Source organism: Pezoporus flaviventris, unplaced genomic scaffold (assembly GCF_033815535.1).
Source record: "Pezoporus flaviventris isolate CSIRO_AGI_PZ_B2104156 unplaced genomic scaffold, CSIRO_AGI_Pfla_v1 ptg000031l, whole genome shotgun sequence".
NCBI classification, from domain to species: Eukaryota; Metazoa; Chordata; class Aves; order Psittaciformes; family Psittacidae; genus Pezoporus; species Pezoporus flaviventris.
Genome location: NW_026892579.1, coordinates 48,629,699 through 48,644,348, shown reverse-complemented (window position 1 = coordinate 48,644,348; position 14,650 = coordinate 48,629,699). Strand labels below are relative to the sequence as shown.

The 14,650-nt window shown below is 44.4% G+C and overlaps 1 protein-coding gene across 3 annotated transcripts in view; it reads right to left on the bottom strand.

Moving 5' to 3' along the window:
• Positions 1-286: 286 nt before the first annotated feature.
• KLHL29 (kelch like family member 29) overlaps positions 287-14,650 on the bottom strand; it is a 403,241-nt gene continuing 388,877 nt past the window's right edge. For all 3 annotated transcript variants that reach the window (XM_061460941.1, XM_061460942.1, XM_061460944.1), the window contains 2 exons: positions 14,223-14,367; positions 287-2,623 (listed from right to left, as the gene is read on the bottom strand). In XM_061460941.1, the coding sequence (XP_061316925.1) occupies positions 2,440-2,623; positions 14,223-14,367 (329 nt within the window). In that variant the 3' untranslated portion in view covers positions 287-2,439. The remainder of the gene's footprint in view (positions 2,624-14,222; positions 14,368-14,650) is intronic.

The window sequence follows — 14,650 nt, the reverse complement described above, 5'->3', positions numbered from 1 at the left end:
AAAATGGATGAAGAAGAAACAGTTTTGCTGAATAAAACACAGACTCACTTCCAAGAACTTCTTCCGGAATAGGAATGGAAGTTCTTTGGAAGCTACTTAAGTTTCAGCAATGGAAGTTCTTTGGAGCATTTAAGTATCAGCAATGAATTTTGGGATTTGCGAGGGAAGCTAGCTGGGTGGAATGGATACACTTTCATCCATGGCTGGGATGAAACCTGAAGTCACTGTTCATGCAGTGTTGCTTCTTGGTCGGTCGTGACAGAATTAATCCAATCTGGATGCTGAATCTAGATCTATAAATATATTTATTATAATATAACAAGAACTTAACAGTAAACATAAACTATATACAATACCATTACAGATAACCCTGTTTTTAATATTATTCACAGAAATAGCCAGTTTTGTTCCAGTGTGAGAAATGAAGAAATAAGCTAAATTGGAAATGTTGAATGTGTTTAGGTCTTGTTGACAGGTAGCACCTCCTTTGGAGGTAGACACACACCAACACTAAAATTAGTCCTGCCCCAGGCAGTTAGAAACTTGTGCTCCAATCTTTAGGTTCACACTTGCACCCTGTTCGACATAAATACTTTAAATGACATACTAGTATATAATTTTGTTGTGCTTATTATTACTTTTTTTTTCTTTAAAGAATAAATAAAACAACTGCATAACAAAGGCTGGAACCTCACTGTCAAAATGAGAGACTTGAGTCACCCTATAGCTTGACTCAGATGACTTGAGCACTTTAAATACTGCAAGATACAAATGTCTTTTTTTATTTTCTTTTATTTTATAAACGATTATTAATAAAATAAGATGATTAGCGAACCATCTGCATTGAATTTCCCAAAGCTGTAGGCAGACCTCCCTCCCTATAAAAAGGCTAGTGTTATTTGGTATGAAATTCAACTAGATATTGACTGTAAGATCTCACCCACACCCTGTACAGGACTCTCCTTGAATAACTGGCATGGCATTTGGGATTTGAGTCTGCAAAGGCAAGTATGGCAACTTTTTTCCCTCGACTTGGAAACAAATTGGACAATCCTTAGCTAGGGGTTACTTCCTCTTTGTGGATTTTAAGCTTCTTTCCCCTGCCCCCTCTATGTTACCCGGTCCATCTCCTGTTTGATCCTTTCATGTATAAATTTATAAAGAATTTCCACATCACAATGCTCTCTGGATAGACAATATTTTAATATATATAAAAATATAACCCCTGTGCTGTGCATATACTTACAACTCTACACTGTAATCATTTTAAGTCTCTTACACTGGGCTTAAGTCTATGCATTTTTCTACCATGGGATTTAAACTCGTGTGTTTTAATATGTAAATAAGAGAAGCAAAAGGTTTCCACCCCTATGGGGAAACTTGAAGAGTAAAATAAAATACTTCTCAGACTTTACATAAAAGATAGTGACGTATATCCCAACATAAGGAATTTTTGTTGAGAGTCAAAACTGAGTGCACAGCTGCAACAGGAGGCACCTTCTCCGTGTGATGAAAATGTTGACGTCCCACACTGTGCTCTGTGTTTTAGCGGGTTCCCAATCAAACCTCCAGATGGGATCCCAAATCTGCGGTTTATCAGGAGAGTGCCTCTGGAATCGAAACAGTTTTCATTTTGCATTACAGGAATCGAGGACTGCCAAGTTAGCTCAGAAGCTGAAAGCGGGCAGACGTGGTTTAGAAGACCCCCCCTGACCCATGGGCATGGCCACATGTGCCCACACAAGCATCGCCCAGAGCAGAAACTCATCCAGCCCAACAGGCCTGTTTTGTTTTTAATCTTTTAGAACAGAATTTATTACCAATTCTTGTCCCCGGTTCCACCTCTCCTCCCTCCGGGCTCTAGAGAACTGAAAGATTTGTTTGATCTGATGGAAGACTGACATCAACGTAAGCCATCTGTCACACAAGATTCCTCTCAGTCATTGGTATCGAAAAGCATGTATTTGTTAAAAACAAATGTAGGAATCAAAGTGATAAGGACACTTTGACCTTTCAAATAGATTGATGCCTAAAGTGTAATAGTAAAACTAATCTGCACAGTTATTTTAAGAATCAAGCTTGAACTCTAAAGTAAAATGCAGATTTTCTTTTTTCTTCTCTTCCCCAGCTTAAAAAATATGTGAAATTCTATTGCACCTGGGTTGACCAAAAGCCGATGTCCAGAACAAGTGCCACTATAACATCTAGCGACACCCTTGTATTATTAAGTTACAATTATCTTACATAGCACGGAGCTCTCTGCTCCTTGTTCACCAAAAGGTGAGGATGATTTTTCTACATTCAATGTAGACACTATTCAAGACTTTAGAGCAATATGTTCACTGGCTGGCTTTGCTGCTTTTGTTTCTTAAGTAGTAGTATCCTTCTTGCCTGCTTTCAACAGGTACAAACAGTTCTCCATCCAACTCCTGCGTAACATCAGCCGCTCTGGATGTACTTCTTGATAGCTACGCAGCCGTGTCGAAAAACAGGGCAGGGCATATTTGGCAGAAGTGTCCACGTGTTTGTTTTAGGGTCATAGGCTTCCATGTTTCCCAGGGCAGGTCCTTCACTGCTAACGATCCCACCAGTGGCATAAATTTTTCCATCCAGAACCACAGCGCTTCATTCATGAAAAACAAATAAAGTTTGAGTTAGTTTTCTTACCCAACAATTCTCTTTTCAGGCTTAAAACAAACCCAAGCTTGCATTACAAGGGGTAAACGATGAACGCACTTTTTATTCTTATCTATGTGAAACTGTGTGAGTGCTTCTCTTACCTCTCCCTTGCTCTCCTCCAGAATTAATGCTTTTTGTGCCCCTGCCAGGTAGGTAAATGTTGTCTCTAATTTAAACAACAGAGGCCAATTAGCCCAAGTAAGATGCTCCAGCCCACATACCGATATGCAGCAAATGCAGCAGGACAATGCATCCCTGTAGCAACATCCCATGCAAAAGCAATCCAAGCAGTTCAGGGTCCTTGATGCCTTGGTTGAAATAAACCCTGTAATTACTCCTCTAATTATCAATGAATGCTGAAAAGTAGGAGAAAAAACCCCTGTAAGAAACGCCCTGTTGGTTCAGCCACTGCCATAGCCATACTGGGCTGTGGGAGCCTGGGGTTCCTGCTGACCTTGTCATCATGTGCAGGAAGGGTGGTGTCAAGTGGAAAGCCAACCTGGGGGAGATGGATCTGATGGCTGGGGACATGCAGCTGAGGGACTGCAGAGGAGCTGGATGTTGGTGACTAAAGACAAAAAACCCTACTGCTTTTTTCAAATGAAAGTGTTTGACTTCAGACATCTCTTGCAAATCAAGGATAATGAGGCTGGGCTAATCCCATGGGCTGTAAGCTCCTGATAGGAGGGAAGGTGCAGAGTTGTGGAAGGTATTTGGAAGAAAAATTGCCCTTCAGCCTCATCTCTTCTTCCTTCTTCCACTTTACACCTTTACATCTTCAGCAATCGTATGCAGGGCATGACACTCACTTTGGGCTAATGGAGATGGACAACGAGGGGCTCAGATCCTTCCCCCTGCCCAGCGGGAACCCAAAAGTGAGGCAGCTGTGTTTTCCATCTGCTGATAAACCTGAGTTTGCCCCCCAATATTTAAAGATGTTGTTAAGCTGGATGGGGTTGTCGGTGGGTTTTCTGGTGGTTGAGTCACTTCCAACAGGAGCCAGTGGATGGTTGTGTTGGGAATGAAAATGGAAACTTGGAAAGTGTATACACACCAGGGGAGAAAAATAAGGAAAGGAAGACAAGAAATTAATTGCAGTAAAGAAGGTGACCTATATCTAAGAAGGTGGAAGGGCTTTAACACTGTCATTTCTTCTGGCTAATTTTGGAGCAGTGGGAAGAAGAATAAGAAGTGATAAAGGCAGAAGACGGAGAGCGCTGAAAGACCCAGGATGAACTGAGACTGAAGTGGAGCTGACAAAGCCACGAGTTTCTGCAGAACACAAAACTCTGTTGCCCTTGTGGAGAAGCTGAGCCTGAGGTTAAAAATAAACCCACAATGACAACAGTGAGGACTCAAATAAGCCCGGTCCCTGGGTACCGTCAGGAAATAGGAAATAATGAGAATCTTGTCAAAATAACTGTTAATCTGAAAGGAGGAGGAAGGAGAGAGAGACTTGAAACACTTGATTAGAGCCTATCCACAAATCAGCAGGGCTGGATGATACATAGCCAGGGTCCTAAGGGAGTTTGCTAATGAACTTACTGAACCACTGGTAATTATTTTTGAAACGTCAGGGAGAAATGGGAAGAATGAAGACTTGAGTAAAGAGAGCGTCATCCTGAAAGAGGGCTCTGAGGCTGAACAAGCCCATGTCTGAAGAGACAGAGCTAGTGGCAGAGAGGCACTGCCCTGCCAGGACTCCTGCCAGGGCTCAGGTCCCTTATGGCCCGGAGGGAGCAGAGGTGGCAGGACCAGCCAACCCAGTATATCAGACAAATGTGCACATTAAGCCACAGTTTAGGACTTAAGATATTTGTTGGGGGGTGGGAAGCCCAGATCTACACTGAAACAAGTTATTGTTTAAAAGCAAGACAGGCTGGGAAAGACAGCTTGCAAAATACAGCACAAGGAGGGGGAAAGGACAATCTCACCATGTGCTGAAACATCCCCGATGTGGTTGAGGGGCTGCTGAAAACCTAGAAATGAGGCCATGGGGTAGCAGTTGATGTTTGTGTTTCACTCGTTTTTCTTATTAGTGAAGTTGAAGGAGACGGAAGCTTATGTGAGTTGGGGTGTTGTCTGGGATGTGCTGGGTGAAGACAATCCAATGTCAGAGATGGACTGCTGTATAGAGCAGTTTTGCTGCCTTGGTTCTCTAATGAAATGCTGATCAGGCATTCAAACAGTACCCATACACCAGTTAATTTAGCAATTTTGTTGGGTGAAGTGGGAAAACCCAGGCAAACTCCCTATCACAGAAAAGATCCCTAAGAAAGGTCTGACTGCAGAACTGTCAATAATGGGCAATTAAAAGAAATATTAATGTGGAGCTTGGAGCCTGAGGCTGGTTCTATTAGTGTTCATGATCACGGACCAGGGCCCATGAATGGCCTCTAAAAAGCTTTAATTTACTGGTGTGGACATGCTAGTGTAGATGACAGCACCTCACACCAGCACAGGAGAGGACCTTAGTGGTGTTACCACTTACACATGGGGCCTGTCTGATACTTCCTGCTCATTACCTGGTGAGCCTGTTCTGCATGGAGCTTTTGACCTGGATGGCATGAATGGGAAGGACAGAGGGAGGATGCTGTGCAAAGACTTCTGTGTAGGTGACCCTGGGAACAGGCACTGAGCAACCACCAGTTCCTAGTTGAAGTCTGGCCTTAAGTGCCTGGTGTCCACTTGGGCATCTTGTGTTAGGTCTCTAAATAGGGACCTGGGTGCTTTACAAGTTCCTGTGTGGTATCTTAGCTGCCCACATTTCTTCTAGTAAGGTCTCTTCTATCCCATGTTTAGTAGCAGCTACTCTGAGCCAGAGCTGCTGCCACCATAGGGCAGCTCAGCAGCCAAGCACAGCTTCCCAAAGTGCTGTGGGTCTGGGTTCCTCCCCATCCCATGCTCTGGATTAGGGGTTACAGCAGGTGGGCAAAGGCTGCTCTTGTTCTCCATCACCTGGGCTACACCACAGAAAGAAATTCCTGCCCGGTAGCTGGGACCACTCTCCCATCATGGTGTTAATGCTCTGGGGAAGAAATGGAAGCTGAATCTCATCCTCTGAAAGACCATGTGAATTGTAAATGGTGATTACAGCAGCTTCTCCCCCTCCATATGCAATTCCCACAGACAAGACTGGTAAAACAGTTTGTAAGTCATGCCTGAGGTTAAGCAAAACAGTGAGCTTCTGCTATCAAGAAATAGGCACTTCTTAGTACGCAGTGGGTACTTACGTGTGCAGGGGACTTTGGAGACACTCAGACACCTCTGGGGCTATGCTGGCAGGTAGGTGCTTAAGATCAATTAAAAATTTAGTCCTAGATTGCTGATACTTTGCAGTATTAGGGCAATCACTGCTAATTTCTGGGACCTTAGAGAATAGGAAACTCAAGTGGGCTTTAAAACCTTGAGGAAAGTGAATGGAAAGGAGTATGCTCATTGCTCTTTCTTCATTACTGTGACAATATTTCTTTACTCCCCTCCCTTCCATCCCATCAGCTGTAAAAACATCGTTACCAAGGCTGACGTACAAAGAAAGAAATAATTACAATAATTAGGATGCAAGTTTATTGCTTGCTGCCATTAATGCTGACAGATAAAATGATTACAGGCTGTCAGAGCCTGGGAAGGAAGGAAGGGAGCTCCACCCCACAGAGGCTTGCTGCGGGGATGCAAACCCTCCAGCAGCTTTGGGAGCAGCAACCTTCCCAGCTAAGGAGGACCTCCGTCTCCCCAGCAGCATGCCTGGGGTGAAGATAACTGGCATCAGGAGGGAGGTCACTCCATCCACGCCTTCCAGGGAGACATGGTTCAGCATCTTGCCATGATTACCTAGCCTGCTAGCAACACTGGTTCCTGCTCTACACCCCTTACTAGAGACGCTTCACCTACAGCACTGTGTCCGATTCATCAGAGGTGCCCGGGGCATCCTTCATTGCTCAAGCCATGAGCAGTGTCAGAGCATCACACTGTGATATTCCCCAGCACTGCCACTGCTAATACAGCCCATCTGCTGACCTCCGTGAAGCTATGAATCACACTCCTAAGGAAATCCCAACGAGGCTGAGATGTACCAAGGGCTGGTGGGGACCTGGCTGTCCATGGTTGCAGTGGCTGTGTAACCTAAACACCCTTTAAATCTCTTCTCTGCCTATCCACTTTGCAGTCCTTCCCCAGCCTGAGCAAACAGGTGGCAGAGCAAACAGGTGACAGCAGGTCATTAGAGGACTTGAAGAACAAAGTGTATCATTGAATCATAAAATCATAGAACACCCCAGGTTGGAAGAACCTTGAGAGATTGTCTGGTCCAACCTTCCATGGGAAAGGGACACTAGATGAGATTATCTAGCACCTTGTCCAATCGCATCTTGAAAACTTCTCATGATGGGGACTCTAGAACCTCCCTCAGGAGCTTGTTCTAGTGAATGATTGATCTCACTGTAAAAAATTCTTATATTGAGATAAAACTTCCCCTGGTGCAGCCTGTACCCCTTGTCTTCATCATGTGGCTCCTTGTGAAGAGAAAGTCTCCATCCTCCCAGTAGCTGCTCTTTAAGTGCTGGAATAGTGTGTGAGGTCCCCTCTCAGCCTTTTCTTCTCCAGGGCAAAGAGACCCAATGTCTTTAGCGTTTCCTCAGAAGGCAGGTTCTCCAGCCTGTTGATCTTCTCTGTTGGCCCCTCTCTGGACCCTCTCCAGTCTGTCCATGTCATTTTTGAATGGTGGTGACCAGAAGTGGACACAGTACTGGTGCTGCCATCAAGTGCTGAGTAGAGTGGGATGACCACATCTTTCTCTGCAAGTAATGCCCATGCAGGTACAGGCCAGGATCTGATTTGCCTTTGTTGCTGCATTTGACTTTGCACTGTTTTTTTAGTTAACATTTTTAATCACATGTGAGCAAGGCCGCCCACGCTCCAGCACAGACGTGGAGCATCTGGGCTCAGCACACAGGAGCTGGTGGTGCTCTCAGCTGGGGCCCTGCCACGCAGCTCAGCTGCCATTTGCTTGGTGGCTGCTTTCCCATCAAGACCCTCCACTAAGTCTCCTGATGGGTGATAATTTGGAAGCAACCCGAAGCGGAGGATGTCAGCACCTTTCTTCTGTAGTGTCTGAGAGACAAGTGCCTGGGAGCTCCTGCTGCAGCCCTTCCCAATCCCAGTCATGATGGCTAGCCATAGCCCAAGTAGCGGCACTACCAGCAAAGTTTGTTAATTTTTCCTTATTTTTATTCTTATTATTAATTTTCCTGCTTAGTCTTAAAGAACACGTCAGCCTCATCAGGAAATGTTAAAAATGAATCCTGTCTTGTCATGTCTGGGCTTGTAAAAGATTTGAAATGGCTGGATCAATGTGGTGTTTTGACTCCACAAAACTTATTATCATCTGAGGCCACAACCAAAGCTCCTCTCCCTCCTCACTATTGGCTATGCATGCACATATCTGGAGCAGTTCCATAAACATTATTTAAAAACACCAGTTAGACAGACACAGAATCTGCTTCACAGAAAAAAATCCTCATGTTTATTACTGGATGGATTTCCTCCCTGCCCTAAGAGTTCAGGAAGGCTTTATTAGAGATGGAACCAAATCATGCTCGTCAACTGGTTGGCATTAAGTGTGAGGCAAGAAAAGCGAGCAGCATAACAGCTACTGGAGCAGGTGGCTGTATGCAGTGCTGGGCAGAGCTGAAACCATCTCTTAAGCCTTTGCTTAAACCGGAGAACTTTTCTTTTAAACCCGCATGGTGGTTTGCATGGCTGAAGAGAAAGGCATTGCTGTGTCTCTGTGGGTAGTGGTGGTCAGGGGGCCCAAGTGTCATCCTGAGTTTGGGAGCCGTGCTGACAACCTCCGTGGATGTCTGCAGCCAGGTTATGTTTGAGAGGGCTTGCGCTCGGGTGGCAGTGTTGTGCTGCCACAGGTTTCATCTTTGTAATGAGATGGATAAATGAGGGTCCACATTAGTTCTCGTCAGTTAGGAGGGTATCATGCCACTTCATGAAACAGGATTATTAGTGTGGGTGTTTCGGCCAACCTCCAGGTAGATTCTCCTCTGCTCTGTGAGCACTTTTCCTTGCTAATGACCCAAAACCATGATGTGGCATCATTACTTGGTGATGAAAAACAGCAGTGTTTTATTCCAAAGTCCGCTGCACATCAGTAACAGCCTGAATGCTCTGCCTGTACCAGCTATGCTTTAACACACGCCAAAATCCTTCATGTTGCCAGCTGAGACAGAAATCACTGCTATTAGTTTGGTGGTGGCATTTCTCATCCACCGTACATGCAGCATAGTCCCAGACACATATCTCCTTCCAGTTATGCTGGAAGATTTTGGTTTTCCCTTCTGGACCACAAACATTTCCAGCAGCAAATGCTGCCTGCTGAGCAGAGCAGCCTTTATGTCTGTGGGCTTGAGAAGTACGAGGCCATTAAGGATTCATGCTCTGTAATAGCTTCACCTGGGAATATCCATCCAAACAAGCTGTGCTCTAACCCCTTCCACTGCCTGCAGTTACCACAAACTTTGCAACAAGGAAAGGAATCAGCTGGGGGAGTCTGCAGTTGGTGCAGTACATTAGCAATGTCTTGTAGTTAAGCACAGGAGTCACCATGCTTCGCTGTTCAAGAACAAGGGCTTAGTTAAAAAGAAGGCGGGGGAAAGGGGGAATCCACAGACCAACCCTGGTCTTGTGCTGTTCAGCTTGAGTCGAACTTTTATTAAAGATTTCCATTCGGGAGAACCATCTAATAAATCTTACTGGTTAACAGTCAGAGAAGGAGGAAGAAAATGCTTTTCTGGTGTCTGTTGGGAATTGCTGGTACTAAATTAGCTTCTCTGGAATTAATGCTGGCACCATCACACTGCTGCTGTTGCCCCGTGGAGGCTCTCTGTAGCACACGCCTGTTTGCATGCTGCCTGCATCCTAAGCAAGCAGAATATGGAATTATTAATCATGCACAGAAACACATTTGGTATTCCTTTTGCTTGAGGAAAAATAAACCCTTGAAGGGCATTGCAGGAAGGGAGAATGCTTGCCTGCAAAGGGAGGAATTGCCACTGTTGGAGGGGAGGGATGACTGTGCAAGTCTTTCTGGATGGAGGTATCCAGCAGAGGAAGGTGTGATTGTCCCAGCTCTTCATCCCTGTGGGCTGCTGTCTGCTGCCTCCGCCTCCGAAGATCACACAAAGGAACAGGGGGATCTGTTCATTTCTGCCAAACCGAGATGGGGCCCATGTGGCAAACAGGACACGCTTACCTGATGTGTGGGAAATGTCAAATATCTCCCTCACACACTGTGTAGATGTTCGAGATCTCTGTGTGAGTTCTCATTGAATTTTAAAACGCTTCAGGCCTATTACAGCTCTTTGCCCATTTGGCACAATCCCTCAAAGGGTTAATTCTAGTCATCACGAATTTCTTATTGACTTCCATCAGGCTGGGCTTAATCTGAAAACGATGCTCACTTTGCTCTGCTGCTGATTGTGAGCTGGAGACCCGAACCATTTATTTTTTGTTTTTCATTAAAAGTCATTTAACTTGATATTAAACCCATTTGAATGGACCTTTTAATTCTGCCATGCGAGGGAATGCCATGCACATCTCTCTCCCTGTGCTCAAAGCCATCATGCTCCCTAGACACTAACATGCAGAAATAGTGCAGATAAAAATGAAAGTGATGCAGTCAGATTTTCCCCAGAAATTTAGTATCGAGTAATTCCTGGTGAGAGGAGATCAATAGCATGCAGTTAATTTTTAAGTTGTTTATGTTGCTGCTTTTAAAACATGTTTTTTGTGATCCATGCTAATGAGTGGAATGGGGAATTTATAGATTCATAGACTAAGGTCAGAAGGGATCTCTGTGCTTAGTTAATCTGAGCTCGTGTATATGCAGGCTATGGACTTTCCCCCAGGCAGCACCCCTGTTGGAAAAGTATCTAATCTCCTCTTAAAAACACTGAGTGTTGGTGAGTTCACCCTCTCCCTTGCTGGTTCTCTGTTTAATTATCCTGGCTGTTGGGAAAGTGCCTCACTTAAAGGCTGAGATGTGTAACTTGACTTTCTAGCCCCTGTAACCTGTTACGCCTTTGTCTGTGAGCCTGAAAGCTTTTCCACTTGCTCCCAGTGATCAAGTCACCTCTCAGCCTTTCTTTGATAAACTCCTTAGATTTCACGTCAAAGATTTGATTTCCAACCCGGGGTCACTTTTGCGGCTTCCCTTTGAACTTCTGCTGATATTTCCACATGTTCATGCACAGACCCAAGACCTGCATTCCTCTCGCCACGTTGTACTGCAGCAGTGTTCTCTCTTCCCAGCTTCAGCTTCTTTTCCTTGCCGTGTTAGGGCTTGTATTATATATCCAATATTGCACTGACCTTTTATCCACTGCCTTGCAAGGAGAGCTCATGTTGTGTAGCTCTGAGTGGCCTCCTTTGTGTCCTCCGAGTGCCTGACTTTCTAAGGGGAGCAGGGCTCCTATGATTGTGCTTCCTCCATGTATTACTTTGCATTTAAAATACCACTGCTAGCTTGAGACCGACTGAGACATGCAGATAACTGACTAAAATAGCTCCTTCTGTAATATTTTTACCCACCGTTACACCACCTGCAGCCTTTACCAGGGGAGATTTTTCTATTACTTGGATGGTTGGTAGATCTATTAAACAGCATTGAAGAAGAATCAATGCTTGCTACCAGTGGCCTTGCTCAATGATATCTTCTCATTAACAACTACATTTTGAGATCTGTCAGTGAAGCACATTTAATCTCTCTAATGTGTGCCTTGTTAATTCCATATAATACCAGACAAATACCTTGGAGAAATTGCAGCATATTATAGCATCAGTTGTCTCTAGCAGCCAGGCACGTTTTATTAAAAAACAAAACAAAGAACGCAATTTCCCCCTGCACCCCCCCCAAACCCAAAAGTCAACAGGTTGGTTTAACAAGACCCATTTTCCAGGAAAGCTCATTGTTTGCTATTCATCATAGTATTAGCATCTAGTTATTTGATGATGAAATCCCAAATTAACCACTCTGGTATTTTGCAGAGGACTAACATGAGGCTAAGTGAGACCACTTAGCCTGATGCTGGTACTTCGCAAAATTAATTGCTGCACTAAAATTCTCCCTTTCACCTTTTAAAATATGGAAACACTTTGGCAGTGCCCTGATCCATCCTGAGCTGTAAGAGTTATTAAAAATCAACATTAGTGCTTCAATCAGCTCCTCAGTGAAGTCTCTAAAGGCACTTGCGTCTAAGAGAGCCGGGCTGCCTGATCTGAGAACTTCACTTCTGAGTTCACACCTATCCTTGCTGCTAACAGTGACTGCTTTTGGACTCTCACAGCAGAACATGGAACAAAACCACCTTCCTCCCTTCCAAATACAGATCAGAAGTAGCCAGTGGACTAGGCTGTGTTACACTTTGCTGCCTCATCAGCAGTGGTTTTATAACTGATTAAGATCACAAATTTAATCCCCAAAGGTATAAAGTGCCTTTCTTTTTACTCCTATGAGCCCTTAATACTTCACTGGTTCCCCCAGGCTCCTGTAGCAGTAGCCAGTTTCTAACCTATTTGTTACTGCTAAGCTCCCATCCTTCCTATTTCCATTCAAATTGATTCATATTTTGTCATAGGTATTACATCTCTTTTGGGCTGAAATATTTTTTCCTGACTGTTTCCCAGCACATTTAACAATTTTTGAAATTGTGCCTTTTCGGGCATCCAATTGGGATGTACGAACTATTCTTTTTTTCAGTAGTTACCCCACTATCAATGTAAGTTTCCACTCTATTGCTTTAGGCTTCAGAAAAAAACGTCATTGGAAAGTTTAGTGACAGGTGTCATACTCTACTTAAGCAAAACCAGTTTATTATAGCGCCACAGCAACAGCTAGTATTTAGATCACTGGTTAGTCTCCTTGGTCCATCACAAGGTCTCCCACTGGTTCTCTTCTGCAGGGTGAAGAGCAAAGTATCCCTTCACATTAGGAACCCTGGGGAGCTTTCATGTGAGATGCTCAGCCAACAGCTCCTGCTTGAAATCACCCTTGCAATTTCTTTTACAGTGCATTCCAGATACTTCATTAGCAGATTTTTGTTACATTTTACAAAACAGAGATGTTCTAAGAGCTGCTCAACCCTCTCCTTGGGAAGGCACAGCAATGTATCAAAAGTACAAGTCCCTCACATTCCATTTTACTGCTTAGGTCTCTGATCCTGAACTGCATTGTACCCTTTATTTCTGGTTTTCAGGAGAAAAAAGCCATTAGCACCTCACTGAGCACTGCAGGCTTCACCTCCTGCTACAGCAGAGGGACAAGGAAGACTTATCCTTAGTGCAGCATCTAAGCACATGATGCCGGCTGCCTGGACCACTCTGCTTTACAATAAAATCAGCTGCAGCAGCCAAGAGAGGGCGCTCCTTAAACTAACAAAAGAAACGGAGGAAAAAAAAAAGAAAAAACAGGGAAAAAACTCAACCCAGGAAGAAGACAAAACCGGAGCATGCTTTCTTAAAAGGAATTTTCTCATTGCACCAAAATGAACAGTTAAATGCCACAAGGTAAAACATGGAGGTGAATTTCAACCATGGGATGGGGGCTAGGGACACCGCTGGGGAAGTAGCATTGCTGTGGGCTGAATGACTGGGAGATGTGGGTATGCTGTGGGCCCAGCTGCTGCCCCATCTGCCGTTTCTCCTAATGCTATCAGTGTTTTACCTGGGCACATGCCTGGCACAACCCCTCTGTCCTGGTTTTGCTCAGTGCCCTGAGACTCGTTGCATCAGGTTTTAGTAACAAACCCTCACCCAGCGCCTCCAGCAGTTTGTGGACCAGCAATGGCTTTTCCCTGTGGAACAGATAGCTCAGCCAGCCCTCAGTATGGGATCTGCTCTGAGAGGGGCTGGTGCTGTATAAAGCCTGAAACAAGCCTGTCTGATTGCCCGTTAACAGCCATGAGTACTTTTTAAAAGGCCTTTAAGTTCTGCCAGTACTTGCAGTGGGGGCTAGGTTTTATTTTTGTCAGCCAATTTGGGCAGTTTCTTAAACCTGTGACCGGGATTGGGGAAGCAAGCCCCAAAAGCTTCTGAAAGAATGTAATAAATAAGAATAACTAATATCACTGTGTGGTGCTTACTCAGTGTTTTTTTTCTTTCAAGGATCGTTTAGGTGATTTTTAGCAAAACCATGTTCCACATTATAATGGTCTCTCCTACAGCAGGTATTTATCATCCTCTGGTTACAAAGGCAAACGAGGAAGACAGTGTTCTTGTAGTTACTGAAGGAGCCCAACACATGTCCCTCCCTGCGATCCATCACTCCTGAACTTGAAGAGACACATGAACCATAGTAGGGTCCTGGATGTGCACTCTGGGAAATGCTGTACCCTGAACATGTACAAAAAAGAGATGAGGAAAGCCCCCAGATGATCCACACCTCCCTTCCCCTCTCCCCTTCACTATTAGGTTGTATTACCTTATTTATGAGCAGAAAATGTTAAAGGCACCGGTAATTCAGTTTTAATGGTTTTTCTCACCTGCAGAACTGCCTGGAGTGGTTCATGTTGGGACCTGCTTTAATATTGCCTTTCTCTGGGTCATAGATGGTGGTTGCTCGTGCATACGCTCCTCCAAGAATAAAGATGAACCCATTGAGAGTGACTGCAGGAGCATATTTGTTATCTGTCAATGGAAAGCAACACTCAGATCAGTTTTAGGCTCAGGTTTGGAGCCTGTTTCTTTTTATACATTCCCCTTATTTATAGATAAGTCACGTTTCTCTAAACCTCCAAGGCTAAGGAAAGAAAAATGAGGAAACCTTTCCTGGTTTTGTTCTCCTCTCTCCAAGTTCTCAAAGGCACTTTTAAAGTTCATCAGTCCTTCATCCCCCCAGTATGCACCTCCCTCTGAACTGGGAAAGCACAATTATCCTCTCCTGAAGCCTAATGTGAAAGCTCCACTCTTA